At 41.5% G+C, this 16,737-nt stretch overlaps 1 protein-coding gene and 1 long non-coding RNA gene across 5 annotated transcripts; one reads left to right on the top strand and one right to left on the bottom strand.

The window, feature by feature from the left end:
- Positions 1–684: 684 nt before the first annotated feature.
- On the bottom strand, positions 685–13,486 carry LOC121080019. The gene is made up of 4 exons (XR_005825257.1): positions 13,027–13,486; positions 12,465–12,466; positions 8,110–8,117; positions 685–694 (listed from the first exon to the last, which is right to left on the bottom strand). It is a non-coding gene; the product is annotated as an uncharacterized LOC121080019 (long non-coding RNA).
- Positions 834–16,321, top strand: LOC121099551 (methanethiol oxidase-like). 4 transcript variants are annotated; one of them, XM_040618673.1, is made up of 12 exons: positions 834–1,059; positions 6,345–6,398; positions 7,475–7,587; positions 8,718–8,903; positions 10,477–10,597; positions 11,315–11,497; positions 11,594–11,772; positions 12,919–12,997; positions 13,505–13,614; positions 13,786–13,878; positions 14,840–14,958; positions 15,588–16,321. In XM_040618673.1, exons 1-12 carry the CDS (start codon positions 1,056–1,058, stop codon positions 15,748–15,750), a joined length of 1,404 nt encoding a protein of 467 aa, XP_040474607.1. In that variant the 5' UTR covers positions 834–1,055; the 3' UTR covers positions 15,751–16,321. The 4 variants fall into 4 exon arrangements, with proteins under 4 accessions (XP_040474607.1, XP_040474606.1, XP_040474609.1 ...); XM_040618672.1 differs by having other exon boundaries at positions 839–1,059; positions 13,493–13,614; XM_040618675.1 differs by lacking the exon at positions 834–1,059 and adding an exon at positions 1,148–1,169 and having other exon boundaries at positions 13,493–13,614.
- The last annotated feature ends 416 nt before the right edge of the window (positions 16,322–16,737 follow it).

Genomic DNA, 16,737 nt, shown 5'->3' with positions numbered 1-16,737 from the left:
TCTGAAGCGGTAAACACATTGACAGACTGCGCTTGTGGTAATTCATGATCAGAAAAAAAAGGCTCAGTTCACTAAATAAATCTAAAGAAATGGTTACTTATAGGTTGTTTATCAGATCTCCCTGACGCTCTCTTGGCTTAATGGAGGGAATAGCTGAAATAGTTCTCCTGTTTCAGCACTGTTTAGTTTTTCGGTTTCTGTTACCGGTGGCTTATGTAAAAGGCAGAGAAGAAGTGGGACAGGGTTGTAAAATGTGGTATTCTCTCTTGAGAATGTTTTGAGAATGACAGAGGGAATATTGCCTGGGAAAAAGTACTGTCCTTTAAAAAATCAATGGGAAATAATAGACTAATTCTTATTAGGGACAGTTTAGTGGAATCCCAGATAGAATAAAGAGTGAAATCCAGATTTTCCAATACTCAGGGCAGCTGCCAATCTTGAGATAATCATCTTCAAGAGGTAATCCTGTGAAGTTTTCAGCTGGCAAGTTGTCATTTTGTAGCTGCCTTGTTTAAGGGAGGGAAGGGCCATGAAATATTAAAAACACTGCTCCCTGCCAAACCAGATGCAACTGAGACCTGTGATCCAGTCTGGAACGCATTGACTCCTGGTGAACTTGAAACATTGCCCAAAATCAAGAGTTTTTAAACACAACTGTTTCCTCCTTTGCTGTTAGAAAGCATGCGGGTGCTCTCTGCGTGAGGGCAGTCATTTGGGTACAAAATACCCAGACAAACTTATCTGGAATATAAACAGGGGCAGGTGGAAAGCGCAGCAGTGTCGGAGCCAGGTGCGGCAGAGGACAGGGGCTCAAGCTGAGCTTTGAAAGTGTCTCCACTCTTGCCCAGGAAGTAGAAACTGAATCTGTCCCTGTCCGCTTGCACTCCCGGCTGCGCTGGATCCTCCCCTTGGCAGTTTCTCTCCCTGGTCCTGCCCACCCCTTCACTCTCGCATATAGGACCCTCTGTGAGACGCTTTTCCTTCACAAACATCCCGTCCTAGGCAGCTGTCCTTCCTCTTGCGCATACCCAGGAGCCCTGAACGTCCGATCCGACATGGGTAAGAGATCCAGCCTGTGGATCCAGCTGGGATCTGCTGCTTTTGGTTACAGTTCTGCACTGTGAAACGCATTAAGCAGGGGCCAGTGGGTTCGTTAGCGTGGCGGACTGGTAAGGAGAGGCGTGGGGCTGAAGTTCAGTGTTTCCTCTGACTATTAAAAGGTTTACTTCAAGTTATTGAAAACCCCTGTGGTTTTAAATGAGTAGTTTTAATGCTATCAGTAAATGCTTTTTATGCTATCATTAAATGTCTTTTCTAGTACTTTGGCATTTAGAAACTGAAATGAGCATTTGGACTTTCTGCTGTGGTTGATGTGAATGTAAATGCTGCTTAAGAAGATCGCTGGGGAACTGAGGAATTTAACTTTTTGCTTACATTTTTGTGATAGACCATGTAATTTGTATGGACTTTCAGTTTTGAATACAGGGCCAGGAAATAGAGGGAGGGGACTAAAACAGATGGAAGCTGTTTTGCATGTGAATGTATTATAGTGTAATTTGCAAGGGGGACACTGTTACATTGTGATTTCACAGAACAGTGTAAGGTTGCAGACCCTAGTAAAAAAAGCCCTTATTACGCAGACAAAAACAATGATTCTGACTCAGCAGAAGTGTCTGGTCTGGTTTATCTGCCTAGGGTGAATGTTTATCTTTGTGTGCTTTTATAAGTACTAATACTACAAAATAAATGACGTTTGGTTTGCTTTGCTTTCTAGCAAACTGTAGGTTTCATTTTGTAACCTGTGATAACAACAGTTTTGTCTCAACGGTCGTGGCAGTCTTCAAGAAGTCAGGCTTGGCAGTGTAGAAAGAGTAAGTTAAATACTGCACCAAAAAGCTTGAAGTAGCATGATAGTGATTGATTGGTCACAAGGTTTGGAAAAGTATGCTCTTGGCAGTGTAGAAGATCAAGTCTTAGGCTGCTCTTCAAAAATTGAACAGATCATTAACGTCTGCTTGCATAATTTGTTGCTTGGAAAAAGACTTATTTCAGAAAGAATGTGCTGCTTCTCTTATTCTGTAAGGCCTGTGTCTTGTCAGGTGTATGGTATAGCTGATACACAATTTTTTTTTTTCCCATTTGTGTGTTTATTTCAGCAGTTTAGCGTAATCATACCATAAACCAGATTTGCCTACCTTCATTTTTGAATATGTGAGTGTTTAAGCCATGCATCCATCTTAACTTCAGAGGACTTTCTGTTTACTTAGGCTCTACAAAAAGGCCAGCTTGGTCTAGACTTATTACATGTAACTTTCAGTTCTCAACAGAGGCAACTAATTTATTGCCACATTTCTCCTAAACTCCCTTTATAGTGTAAAGAGTCTCAGGCACCTTCATAGTTTCTCTTAAGTGGCTGAAGTGCTCTGCTGCCATAAAATACACAAATAAAAAGACAATGTCTTTCCTGCTCCTTTCCATTATTTCACTCTGTTAAACCCAAACTACCAAAGAATACTTGTTTTGTATTAAGTGTTACTGAATTTACTATGAAACTGCACTTCATCAGGTGGGATATTTTTTTAGAATGCTGCTACCCATTGTTGTAAATCTATAAACCTCGTTATCCACGCTACTGGTGACTCCAGGTTAATCTGCATATAGTCTGCTCGTGCTGCAGCTTGCACAGAGGCTTTGCATATCACTTCAGAACTTAACGAACTGATTAGGTAAGTATAAATAGATTGGCCTTTTATAAAAAAAAAAAAAAAAGAAGCTACTTTCAAAAGTTTTTAATGAAACTATCTCCTAAATCTTGCTTATAAAATGCTTTGTGGTGTTTGTTGTCCTTCGGGATGATCTGTATTTCCCGATATTTCTCTGCCCTGAGGAGCTTGGTATTTCTCAAGACTTCACAGCCCTTGAACAGGCAGAGGGGCATCTTTATCTGCTGCCTGACGAAGGAAGCGCTTGTGCTCGGAGGCGCAGAGCAGCACAGTGCATTGGCTCCCCCAGTAACAGCGGCAAATGAACCCAGAGGTGTCGGGATTGTTTTTCTGTGCTGTGACTGCTAGACTGGCAGATGCAGTCATCGGTCCTGGACCTTGCACAGTATGCAATTTTACTTGGCACTGTGGTACTGCTCGGTGCTCAAAAAAATGAGGGAAATGAAACGTTTTGTTCTTCGCTGCCACCTGAAAGTGTGTGGTGGTTTTGCCAACATCAGAGAAGCTCTTTTAACATTTATGACATTGAGAACTGCCTCCTTTTTGTCTGAAACTTACTGAGTGGATGGAAAGCTGCAGGGAGTCCCTTACTATGCTTTATGTGGGAAATGATGGCTTATATATTTTCAGCTGTTGTAAGTGTAGCAAAATATCCCCAAACCTTGTTGTTGATTTGCATGGAGTTTTCCAGAGTGACCTGTGGATCATTGTTGGTGGCTTATGAAGGACTGGACACTTGCCTTTGGTTTGCTGTCCCTCCTGTTCTCTAGAAAGAGGAACAGGACAGATGGAAAGAGATGACAAAATTTAGAGCAAAAGGAAACCAGACTGGATTCCTCCATTCCCTTTGCTCTCCACAAGAGAGAATTGCTGTAGATAGTGATAACAAAAGGAACAGTGATATTTTTATCAGCTCTTGGTGTATATATACAAATAACTGCATCAGAGTAAGCAGGAGTGGAGCTTATTGTAACTTCATTTGTGAAAAAAGGAAAATTGTACACTGAAGCACTTAAAGCTAAAGGCGTATGTTCTTCCCATTCAGTTCACACATGAGCTATTTGTAGTAGAGAAATGTTCTTTCACTTAGAAAGACAAGGAAGGTGAACTTTGTGGCTGGGAAGTTACCCAGAAGAGAATTTGCCTGTAAAGGTGCAACATGCACTGCAGAAAAAAAATCTCAATGCTTTTGTCCTTACTGGAGTTTGCAAACCACATGTATGTGATATACTGTCCCACTTCCTGGTATTCAAAACACTCGGTCAGCTGCCAGATTAACGGGGGATCTGGAACCTAACAAGGAATATTAACATGTTTAACCGTGGATTATTAACATAGCAATATAAATATTGTTGTTAACATGTTGCTACAAGATGGTACAAATCACAGCTTCATGAGGAAATCCTCATTTTGTATTCACAAATGAGCTTGGCATCGTATAACACGGAGAGGCTTGCGTCATCCACAGATATCTGCAGGCAGTTAGATACAATGGTTCTGAATAAAAGGGTGTTTGAACAAGATCAGAGGGAAAGGAGTAAAAACCGTGTATGAGAACAAGGAAGATAAAACGTTCATCATCTTGCTGTATGTTTTCTCTGGAAAACAATTTGGCACAAATAATCTTTTTCTCAAAGTAATCTGCAGAAAACTACATTTGCAATGCTAATTAAGCTGTGGTCTAATGCATACTGAGTTCCTGCTAATTTAGGTGATTGAGAAAATTGGAATAAAGTTTAAATTATGGCTTAGACATAAATGGAACAAAGCAAACTTCATATTTTGTGTTTTCAGATAAAAATGTTTCACAAGGAATGTGAAATTAAATGTAAAGTACTAAATTAGTCTTTTTGAGAAGATCCTGGCTATGAAGTTGGGAGCCTCCGCATGCAGCAAGTGGATTGCTTGAAGCATTTTGCCTTCGGAGAAAGGCTCCGTAATTAAATGGGCACTGGAGCTGTCACTGCCTCTGGATCTGAAATCTTAGATCTGTGGCATTCTGAAATAAACTGTTGCTATAAATTTCTCATTTTGACTATCAGAGAATGGCAAATAATTAGCTGGTTTGCTTATTTTTATTATAGACACTTGAGGTACAGAGGGAGGCAACTATACTGTGGTTTTGCTTCTGTCAACATGCATTTCACTTCGTGTCATGTTGAAAAAATAGCTGGCATCCTGCTGCACAGCACTTATATATTTTTGTGTTTTAAACAGCTGATGATATACTAGTTCCATTTCGGAATGGAGCAGAAGCTTCCTGCGTTGTGTTCAGCAGGCCTGCAGCTCCCTGGCTCTAGAAAAGTAGAGATTTATGTGTGTCAGTTAAGCTTATAAACTTGCAATGTGTTGTAACTACCCCTTAAAGGAATATTTTCACAATATTTTCTTAATTCTAGCCAACAATTTATTGATTCAGTCCTGAGCATGTAGGTTCTGTTGACTATGTTAGAGTAGAAATCATGGTGTATGAGGCTGTTTTAATGTAATTTTTACTTGGGTGTTGATTAGGATCCAAACAGATACAAAGGGAGCTAAGACAATTTTTAGAAGTAAGCTGAAATGGTTGTAAATATTACAGGTTTGCAGTGGGCAGTGCTTTAAGGTTGCTGAGGATCAAGCCGTTAATTCTGTAAGATCCTAATATAGGAGCCCTGTCTTTTTGGCAGGGAACTCCTCACTTTGCAGGCAGAGAAGCTGTAGATGACAGCCACTGCGGTGGCTGTCCCCGTTGAAATGGTTTGTGCGTAGAGACCCCCAGATGTGTCGGGTGGTTTCGACTCCCGGTACAGAAGAACGTTGCTTCTCAGTCTTCTGCCTTCTGCAAAATGGCACGTTTCTCCTAGTGCAGAGCCTAGCCTCAAGCCAGACGTGGTCCTTCTGCTTTTGTGGGGTTCTCTTCTCTGGAGGACATTTGGTTTCCCTTTCTAGCTTCTTAAAACCATAGTTTCCCCACTCAGTTGTCTGATTCGTGATGTAGTTGCTGTGCAGGAAGTGGTGAACGAGGAACGCCAGTCCAGAGAGGTTTCTGGCAGCTCCAACCATGGTGTGAAAGCAGAGGTGGGGAGCTGAGTTTTTAATAGAGAGAAGGTGGGATGGTTCATAATTTCCCTTCCTCTTGTCCTTTCTGGACACCTGCAGTATCACCTCTTCTCCAGGCTGTAAATCCTTAAAAATAACCACTTCTTCAACATTTATATGCAGAGAAAGACTGGAGGCTTTCCAGTAATAATAAAATGAGTTGTTCAAATTGGGCAATCTGTCTACTTACTCATCTGGCAGTGATTCAGCAGCTCTCTGTAAAACATTTAACAAAATTTTCTTAAATGCCAGACCCTTGTCATATATGAATGTGCTTTAAAATTGTGAGGCTGAACTCCTTGAAATGAAGGCCCCAGTTTCCCATCACTTTTGTGTGTGGAGTGTCACATTGTGTACATTTTCAGAAACTCAAGTAACCCTAACGCTGACTGGAGTCAGTGAGACTTACAGGTGTTTGGCAATGTAAGAATTGGATCTAAGATTTGTCAATTTCTGAATGTGACACCAATGTTCTTTTAGAGATATGCTTTAAAATAATTTGGAGATTAAAATAACTTCTTTTTTTTCCCCTCTAATCAGCAAAATGCGGAGCATGTGGTCCAGGATATGCAACTCCTCTGGATGCCATGAAAGGCAAGTACTGTAACATCTTTCCTAAATCCAGGCCATCAGTAAAGGAATTGTTTTCAGATTAGGGGAAGACTAGGTAGATGCCTTCCAGAGTGGCTCACTAATTAGCAAGGCCAAGAAGAATTTAAATGTCAGATTTCATTTCATTTTGTACCTGATTTTGGGCAAAGCATGTAAGCTCTGTTAGCATGATTCACTAAATCATAGCACTAAACCCAAGGTGGGTCGGGGTTTAGATGTGTGCATGGCTATAGGACACTAACATCAAACCGTTCTGGTTTTGTATGCTGCAAAATAGGGCTTGGCTTTCAGAGTATTGGGAGCAAGTATTTAACCTAAAAATAAAAGTTTTGTTGATGTTTTTTGGATGGAGATCTTTATAGACTGCCCTGAGACTCTTCCATAAAAACAAGTGCCTGTCTAGGGCAGAAGGGGAAAATAGGAGAAAGGGCCGTAGGGTATTTGGTGTGATGTAGTTTAACAGCAAGCTCCTCATCTGCTTGTAGCTGTACAAAAGTTATGTTCTGCTCTTCCCAGCAGCGTCTGGCTAAATCCCGAAACACACTAAAGCCCTTGAGGCATTTTGCTGTAGCTTTTAATAGTGTCTGAATTTCATCTTGAGTCCTTTGATATATTTTAAAAGCCTCAGTTTTCTAGATTGTAATAAGTAGGCTTTTGGCATAGGTAGACTGAAATCCAGGCCCTGGCACCAGGGAGTCATCGCTTGTGTGATGGAGACAGGAGAGGCTTGACGTGGCCTTGCAGGTGGGAAGGTGGTCTCCACCACTGTCCTTTTTCAGGAAAATAATTGCATCCCCAGAGCCTCTTACATTAGGAAGGCAAGGGAGTGGAAGGGCCCCACAGCTGAGTAAGCACTTATTCTTGGCCGTTTCTGGCTGCTCAGGCTACATACTACTAGTGTTTCTCCATCAAATAGAAATACTGAGGTTCAGCTTTCTAGGAAGAATCAAAATTTTGAGACAGAGATTAAATCCAGAGAAGATTCTCTTAAAGTTGACCATAGCTTTTTGTAAAATTGGTTTATTGTGACACATTAAACAAGACTTTTGCCTTGAAAGGTCCCCGGGAGGAGATTGTGTATCTGCCCTGTATCTACAGAAACACTGGGATAGAGAAGCCTGACTACCTGGCCACTGTGGACGTTGACCCCAAATCTCCGCACTATTGTCAGGTACCTGTGTGTAGAATGGCTCCAGTGCTCTGTTTCCTAGGGTGGTGAATATTGGGGTTCACAGAATCATTTTCAAGTAGATAGTTGTGTTGAGAACCAGTCAAATCCTCTGGTGTTTTTCTTACTGGGTTACTCAAAGCTAACATTTATCTTGTTGGTCTCAAGACGCTTTCAGAGCGGTTTTGTGCTTAGTATTTTAATAGTTCTTTTTATAACACCATTACTGATCTATACTGAGCATGAGTATTAAGCTCAAGAAGGTGGCAATTTCCTTGTAGTATAGACAGACTTTATGAAGTTGGATGTCTGATACCCTGGGAAATTCTACGCATTAGGCATTATAAACGTAATCCATTTACTGCATAAATGGAAAGCTGTGTGTAGGTAGATACCAATATACCAGATCCAAAATATTGGTAAAACTGACTAAGCTCCTCAGTTTGTTACTGCAAATAGTGTACACTAAACTGCATTTAAACATGCAGTGCTTGTGTGACTCAAATTACTGAAGACACTTTGGACTCTGATCTCTGTGTGTTTAAGGAGCAGCACATCTGGTTTGATAACAAAAATTTTCATAATTTGTTCTTATTTTTTTTATAGCTACTGCTTACGGTTTTATTGTGGAGGAGTGGAGGACACAAATCTCCTAAAACTTTGACAAAACTTAGCTGCAGTCTTTCAAATTTTCTTAGTTATACAGTGGAAAAGTAAAAATCAGAAGCAGGAGTGCAAATTAACGTGACAGTTTGGTACAGTCAGTCCCAGCTGTAATTAGGTAAATCTTATACAGTCAGAGACTTGCAGCACATGAGCAAATGGTGTTTTTTTTTCTGTTAGTTTTTTCCATACCATTATTGTGTGTCTCCTTATTTAGATAAGAGTCTTTTTGGGGTTAATGGAATAGCATACAACATTTAACAAATGCCATGCAATCCTGATGTCCAACCTTCTTCTCCCATTTTACAGCTTCAGCTCTGCATACCTCAGGCTGAATCTGCTTCCTGAATAACAAATAGCCGTTTCCTTCTGCTCTTTATTAATTTATGCTTTGACATAAAGACCCATTTCTTTGCCTAGGGGAAAACTTACACCAGACTGAATCTTAAGTCTGTCTCTTGACTTTGTAGGTGATCCATCGCCTGCCCATGCCGAATCTTAAGGATGAGCTCCATCATTCAGGGTGGAATGCCTGCAGCAGCTGCTTTGGGGATGCCACAAAGAAAAGAAATTGCCTGATTCTACCAAGTCTGATCTCTTCTCGAATTTATGTGGTGGATGTGGGAACAGACTCGCGAGCTCCTAGAATTCGTAAGGTATATTTAGGTGACTTTAAGATGGGGTTTTATTTCTTATTTGACCAAGAGATGGTGATATTAGGGATTCCAACTTCAAATTAGAATAGGAGAGCCAGAATTGCTACGCAAATTTTTGTCAAGCATTAGGCACTTGGGGGTGTTTTGAAACTCCTACAGTTTATTGATAAACTACACCAAAAAAATCTTGCACTAAAGAAGTGTGAGTAAATGTGGTATCAAACACTGAAAAATTAGGAAGTTCCAGAATTTAGCCTGCCTCTGCAGTATGAATTTCAATTAAAGTAGTTGCACACTGTGTTATTGGTTTTGACTACAAGATGATGAGGCAAACTCCTACATGACACATTCAGCTGAGCATATGTAGATTGTATGTTTTTTAGAGATGAGTTCAAATTTGATTGGATTTTCACTGAGCAAAACCAGACCTCTTCTGTAAAGGACACCTCTTCCTTGATTTGTAATCCTTGGTTCCTCAATATGCAATATGTAGATTTTTTTAAAAAGAAAAAATAAAGAAAATGTTTTAATATAGGGAAATAAACATTTTTCTAAATCCTTGTTCATGAAAACAATTGGAATTTTCCCAAAAGAAAATTTCCACTGCAATAGAATTAATTTGGCAGAGATACAGATATTGGCATAGATACAGGTTTGGATATAGACTTACACTTTTCCATGCCTAACTGTTTAGATTCTTGTTACAGTCAGTGAAAAAGGATAGGCATTGCTGGAGTCAGATTTGTTAACCTGGCTTAGAAAACTGTTTTAGGGTAAAGGAATTGTGTCTTAAAGTGTTTGTTTCTTTTCACTGACTATAAAGTAAGCATAGAGGATTAGCTCAGATGTAAATACACATACTGTCAGCGTCTATACTTGGTCAGATGAACCGTGCAGCAACGTGTGGAACTTCAGTACAGAGATCCAGGTTTGGCAGAGACAAATTTAGTTATAAAAAATACAGTTTGAAGACAGGTCATAACATGGAATGTAAGGAAACTTTAAAGTGTTGTTTTGTCCCACCCCACTTGCAAATACTCCCATTCAGTCTTTCAGTTTTGAGTTCTGTAGAGCCTTGCCAGCCTCTAACTATCAATGCGGTGGAATAAAACCCCCAAAGGTCTCTTCTTGTACAGTGAATTTTGTTTCACACTGAGTCTCTGGCAAGCCTCTAAGATTTCCATTCCCCCCCCCGCCTCTGAACTGCTAGAATTCCAGTGAGAGCTGATGTCTGAATATTGCACAAGTGGTATTTCTGCTGCTGATACTAATTAAAACAAACGCAGATGTCAGTGTCTCACTGATGCACAAATTAGACTGATTCTGACCATTCAGCTCTTGCTGTTTATATTTTTGAGAAGAGCAGGTAAGTGTCATGGTTGGTACTGTGTAACTGGGCAGAGTAGAAAGCAGCAGGTGACAGGTACTCAAAAACACAATAGTGAAAGAACCAGTCACCCTCACACATACTCCATTCATGCTCCTTCCTCACTCTTTGAAACTTAATCTGTTAAGGGTGGAACTGGTATTCTCTTGTGATCTCAGTGAAGGTGACTGTGTGTACTCATTTTAGATTGTTGAGCCAGTGGAGTTATTCTGGAAGTGTAACGTGGCTAATCCTCACACCTCTCACTGTCTGGGCAGCGGTGACATCTTAATCAGCTGTTTGGGAGACCCTGCTGGCAATGGAAAAGGTATTATTTCCCTTCATCACTCTAGAAAAGTACTCGTGCCGTAGAAGTATCACGCTCCCAAAGTACAGGTGGCTGTTGCCAACCTAAATCCTCATTGTCTAATGAAAATTAAGCCTCTCCAGCTATTCGAGATTGCATTTCCTATTTAAAACTTTTGAAGGATTCTTGTATATAAATTTTGTTACCTATTCAGATGTAAACCACCTGACATCTAAGAGAAATACTAGCTATTAGAAGAAATATACTTCAGATGGTAAGTGGGGAGCCCTGCTCCTTTTCACAGGGTCTTTGTCTTCTGGACTGTGGGCAAGCATGCCCTCGAAGAGATGTGTATTACGTACGTCATTCAAGGATACTGGTGGCAAGCAAAGAAAATCAGGGGTGACTCCTCCAGCATCTTCTCTAAGATATCCCTTAATTGAAATGTACTCTAGGAGGGCTATCGGATATATTGGAATGACTTGAGTAGAAGAAGAGCAAACTGAAGCTTAAAAAATTAATTACAATGTGATAAAGTTCTTTAAAAATCCACCTTTCATTTGCTTTAGGCCACAAAAGCAAAACCAACAGAATCACAGAATTTTCCTTAAGCATAGGGTTGCATTTTACAGCATGTTTAGAAAATAGTCATTTAAATATTAATATATTATTTAACTTACTTAAAGCTGTGGATCTGTGTGAGTGTCTTCAAACAATTTTCTTTGGTTTTTGTTTCAGGTGGCTTTATTTTGCTGGACGGAGAGACCTTTGAAGTGAAAGGAAATTGGGAGAACGGGGAAAAGGTACCCCCCCTGGGTTATGACTTCTGGTATCAGCCGCGACATAATGTCATGATGAGCACGGAATGGGGAACCCCAAAAGCCTTGGCAGATGGGTTTAACCCAGCTGATATAGAGAGAGGTGAGGGAGCATTTGTTTAAACTCTCAAAAGTAAAACTTAACTCTTTGCTAAAATAGTCTCTTCTGTGCTTATCTTTGTCTGACCTTGTCCGTTAGGGCATTATGGCTGCCACATTAATGTGTGGGACTGGAGCACTCGCACCTACATTCAGGCAATCGACTTAGGGAAAGGCTCCATACCTTTGGAAATTCGATTCCTCCACAATCCAGCTGCTGCAGAAGGGTTTGTTGGATGTGCTCTGAGTAGTGCAGTGCATCGGTTCTACAAGACAGAGGTAGGTAATGAAAGCAGGGGCAAGCACAGAAGCTCAAACCTAGTTGTTTCAGAAATTCACTGATCACACAGCAAATAGTAGAATTCAGATTAAATAACACGGCTCCTAATTCTAGTCTAATTCTAACCGAGCTGTAACGTTGTGTCAGAGAACAAACCTCTTAATGACAGCATGCATACAAGCCACTGCCATGGCTTTATGAAGCTACTGTGTAGTCCCTCATCTCTGAGCAGTGGCAGCTGGCAGGCATTCTGAGGTTCTCTGCAGCCATATTGCTGATGTCCAGCATGCAAATCTCTTAACAGCCTGATCCTGAAAGGAAGCAGGACTTAAGAGATGATGGTGCTGATCTGTCAGCCCCTCTTCCAATTGTCATGCCCTCCATGATGATGAGTCTATCAATGTAATCACAATTAATGAAAATCTGAAAGAGGGGAAGGTCTTTCCAATGATGGGAGCATTAGCGATCACTTGAACAGGAGACAATCTAATGAACGCTTGCACTGAGGAAGGGGCTGCAGCATTAGCTCAATGGCTTGCTTTCTGGCCTGCAAGCTGGTCAACAAACATAGAAAAATAAAATCACAGAATAACTTAGGTTGGAAAAGACCTTTAAGATCATCCAGTCCAACCATTAATATAGCACTGGCAAGACCACCATTAAAACATGTCCCTAAGTGTCACATCTGCACATCTTTTAACATGTATCAATTGGACAGCTAATCAGAACATGCAGAACTTGTCACCGGTGTCAGTGTGTGCTGCCTGCTGCTCAGCCGGTGTTTGGAAGTGTAGGGGAGATCGGAAGGTAGAGAAGGGAGGGAAAGCGGTGGGGTCATGGACAGGGGAGTAGAGCTGCTGCCATTTTAGAGGGCAAGCTGGAGACGGACAGGACACCTGCTACTGTTACAGCAATTGGTTTGAGATGATGTTGCATAGTATAATCATTAACGTTCTCCCTGGCAGTATAGTTACCATCCTCACCCCTTGGTAACACTTACTTGCAGTGTGCGTATCAGCTCTGTACCAGGCCCTGTTAAATAAATAGCACTATTTGCTTCTCCTCCCTCTGTCACACATAGCTGAGCCCTCTTGGCTAACATATTGGCAATAATAAGGCTGTGTTCTCTCCTGTTCCTTCTGCAGAAAGGAGACTGGGCAGCAGAGAAGGTGATTGAAGTACCCAGCAAGAAGGTGCAAGGATGGCTTCTCCCTGACATGCCTGGTTAGTGTGAGCATGCTTGGAAAATAAACGGGGTGTTGTCGTCTTCAGTTCCCTGGTACAGTGTAAGCTTTTTGCAAAATCTTATCCTTAAATGGCAAACACTTCCCTGGTAAAATACTAAATTTCTGTTTGGGTTCTTTGTGTAACACTTCTGATTAGCCTTTGCTTATGAGCTACCTGGTAGGAGGTTGCCAGGCCTCTGCTCCCACACTGCTCAGTGCACAAGGTCAGTTTCTCTAGAAAAAATACTTGGAGTTTGAGTCTTTCAGCATGAGCTCACAGTATTCAGGAACGCTCCTGGGAATGCTGGTAGAGCCTGAACCTCCTCTGAGTAGGTACTGGGCTTCCAAGGTTCATTGTGTTTGTTCAACCCATATCTTAACGTTTTTTTCTGAGGCTACTGTGACTGGAATTTTGAAAGATAATAGGCTTGCGGTCTTGTTTGTTGCTGATTCTGTCCTTTTCCTGAGTTTGCTGCTGAATATTTTCTTGAAGGTCTTATTACAGACATCCTCATCTCGCTGGACGACAGGTTCCTGTACTTCAACAACTGGCTGCACGGAGACATCCGCCAGTACGACATCTCCGACACCCGCAAGCCCAGGCTGGTGGGGCAGGTGAGCCACCATCAGAAAAGCTGTCATGTGCAAGGGCAGTATGGTCTGCTTATTTCTTTCCTTTTTAAAAGGAGAAAATGACAATTTACTTTTGCTTGAGAATTGTGGCTATATTGCTTGCATGTTCCTTCAACAGCCAATGCCTGTCCTCACACATTCCCCTGGTTACAGGTGTTTCTGGGAGGCAGCATCACAAAAGGTGGACCTGTAACTGTTGTGGAAGACAAGGAATTGCAGTCTCAGCCAGAGCCACTTGTGATAAAAGTAAGTTTTCCTAACGTGCATGTTCTCAGTGCTCTGCTAATTGTAATCAGTTTTAAAATATCCCTACACACCTCAGTCAAATGCACAACGTGTAAAGCTGCATCTGGGCTAGTTTGTGTCTTGGCTTACAGCCTGGGCAGGTATCACATTTCGAGGTAGTAAATCCTGGTAAATGTTCTGGGTCCCTGGTGGGATTGGACAAGCTGTTCACCTGTACTGAAGCCTGTGTAATTACAGCTTCCCTGCTGCTGTTAGCTAGTTAGTTTAAAGCTAAGGCAGTGTGCATTCATCACACTGCCAGCATTGCTTCTGATAATCTTTCAACAACTGAAACCAGCTCATTCTTCAGTGGGGTGTGTAGAGACTTTGATAGCACCTGGCATCATGGTAGAAAAATGAAAGAGTGCTAATTATCTCTGGTCATTATCAACGTGCATTAATATTATTACTGTCAAGGCAGCTACCTGTGGAAAGTCTCAGGATGTATAAGAACGGAACACGGTCATGGCTAAGATCTGTTGGCCACTGAAGGCAGTTTCAGGAAGGTCCACGTACTCCTTTTCTTTGTAGTGCAAACTGTGACCTAGCTGCAGCATAGATGTGTTCTTATTTGCAGCTGCGTTACACCACCCACCTCTTGCTTGATTTTTGATGCTCCCATCCAAGTACAGCAACCTGAACCCTTCAGCCCTTTCTTCCTTGCGTTACTAGTTCTGTGAATTGAGTGGAACTCCTCTGAAATGGCTTCAAGGCTCCCTCTTAGTAAGGAATAAGACTCCAAATAAAAACTGGTCTCTCTCCACAGTAGGGGATTTGGTGTTACTGTGTCAAGGATTTCAGAGTGCTGGATGGTCCTCCAAGCAGCGAACCTGCCATGCTCTTCTGTTTCTCCTTGCTGTTGCATTTCTTTTGTTCACTCTCCATGGCAGCTTGTCTTGAGCACCTTGTTCTCTAATTTTAGGGGAAGAAGATACCAGGTGGACCTCAGATGATTCAGCTTAGTTTGGATGGGAAGAGATTATATGTCACCAGCTCTCTCTACAGTGGATGGGACAAGCAGTTCTACCCAGATCTTATCAAGTAAGAAAACTTTGTGCAAGGCCATGGTGAAGATTTCTTTCTTAAATAGCAGTATGCATATACCAACTGGTGCACAGAGCAAAGTTCCCACACAGGGAGACTGAATCCAGTAACTTTTTGTACACAGCCTACCAATCTAGATGTTTTTACCCCACGAGCCAGAATCCATCCCTTCTCATCAGGCACACAAAATTCGGGGTCTGCACGCCCTGGTTGTTGAAATTGTGATCTGTTTGGAAGTAGATGAGAACGGGAAGAAAGCAGTGAATGTGACCTAGCCTCCTGGAATCTGTAGTACTTCCAAACTGCCTTTGAGTGTATCAGCATGGCTTTCTATTTTTTGGAATTAAAGAAAGGAGATGATGATCTTCCAGGTGGCCACAGGAGGGCATAGTGCAGTTTGCCTGTTTCTTTATAAGTAACAACTTTTCACTCATTCATGGCTAATTTGAGGTTGCAGATTTCGCTGAAGCTGTGTAACTCACTTTTGAGACCTGCTAAGGCCCATTTTGAATCTGGGATTCTTTCCATTTTATATTAAACAAAGACAAATCCTGCCCAAATATGGAAGAGAAGAGCAACCAGTATGAATCCTTTTCCAAATATCTGTTTTCTTGTCCCTTTTTCAGGGAAGGCTCTGTTATGCTGCAGATTGATGTGGATACTGAAAAAGGTGGATTGAAAGTGAATAAAAACTTCCTAGTGGATTTTGGGAAGGAACCTGATGGGCCTGTCCTAGCTCATGAGATTCGTTACCCTGGTGGAGACAGTACTTCTGATATCTGGATATAATTGTTGTCTGGAGCTGTTTGTTTTGTTGGTTTTTTTTCTCTTGCCCCCTCTCTCTCCTCTCTGCCCTCCACTTCCCTTTTATATAGGTGAATAGGGTCACCTGGAACTTTGTATCTATATTTAGACTTTCATTAGGGTGAGCCACTGAAGCTCCACTTTCTTCTCATTCTAAGGCAACCAAGTGAATCTCTCTGAAACATGATATACGCCTCATTTTCTCTACTCCTTTCCCTTTGATGAGGTCCTGTCTAATCACTGTTGGTTGTTGGTTTCAAGGCCAAGGTCGCCACTTCTTTAAGGACTGTTTGCCTTGCTTGATGCTACTTTGTCTTGCCACTGTTTGTTGGTGGAGGAGCATAAGAAGGATCCATTCCATGGGTTTGCGCCAGAGCAAGTGTCCTGTCCCTGCAAAGCTTAATTTGCTCATAAAGTAATCAGTGCTTTACAGCAGACACAGCATAAAAATCATGCATATCTAATCTGAAGCCATGTGTTTCTGGAGCTGGGTTATATTTTAACATTTGTGCACTGATTTTATATAAAAAAAAAAATAAAATTGTTCTTACTGTCAGGTGGAGCGGCATTTTTTTTTTCTTTTTAGTATTTCAGCATTTTCTGTTTCAAAGAACATAAATGTAAGGTCATTTCAGAAAGTAACAATGTCATCTGTCTTAGAAATTCTTTGGTGAGGAATTTGTTTTCGCTGAAACCACCTTTGTTCCCATTATTGCAAGCAAAGGTTATCTTCTGTTTTCTAAGACTGGAGAAAACTTTCCTGCACGCTTTGGCAAAGCCACGTAGTGCTAGCAGCAGGTGCCTTACAGGTGTCTTGCAACTTCTTGAACAGACAAGCACTTAACAAGTCCATCCTTTCTTCTGTTGCCAGTTCCCACTGCATCTCCCCTAAGCTGTTTCTTGGGTCTGATTCTCTTTTCTGCCTCTCTGGATCTGTTGCTCTCCCATCTGTGTCCATTGCCAGCCTCTGCC

The sequence above is a fragment of the Falco naumanni genome, chromosome 20, assembly GCF_017639655.2.
Source record: "Falco naumanni isolate bFalNau1 chromosome 20, bFalNau1.pat, whole genome shotgun sequence".
Classification (NCBI taxonomy): Eukaryota; Metazoa; Chordata; class Aves; order Falconiformes; family Falconidae; genus Falco; species Falco naumanni.
This window is presented reverse-complemented; position numbering and strand designations above follow the sequence as displayed.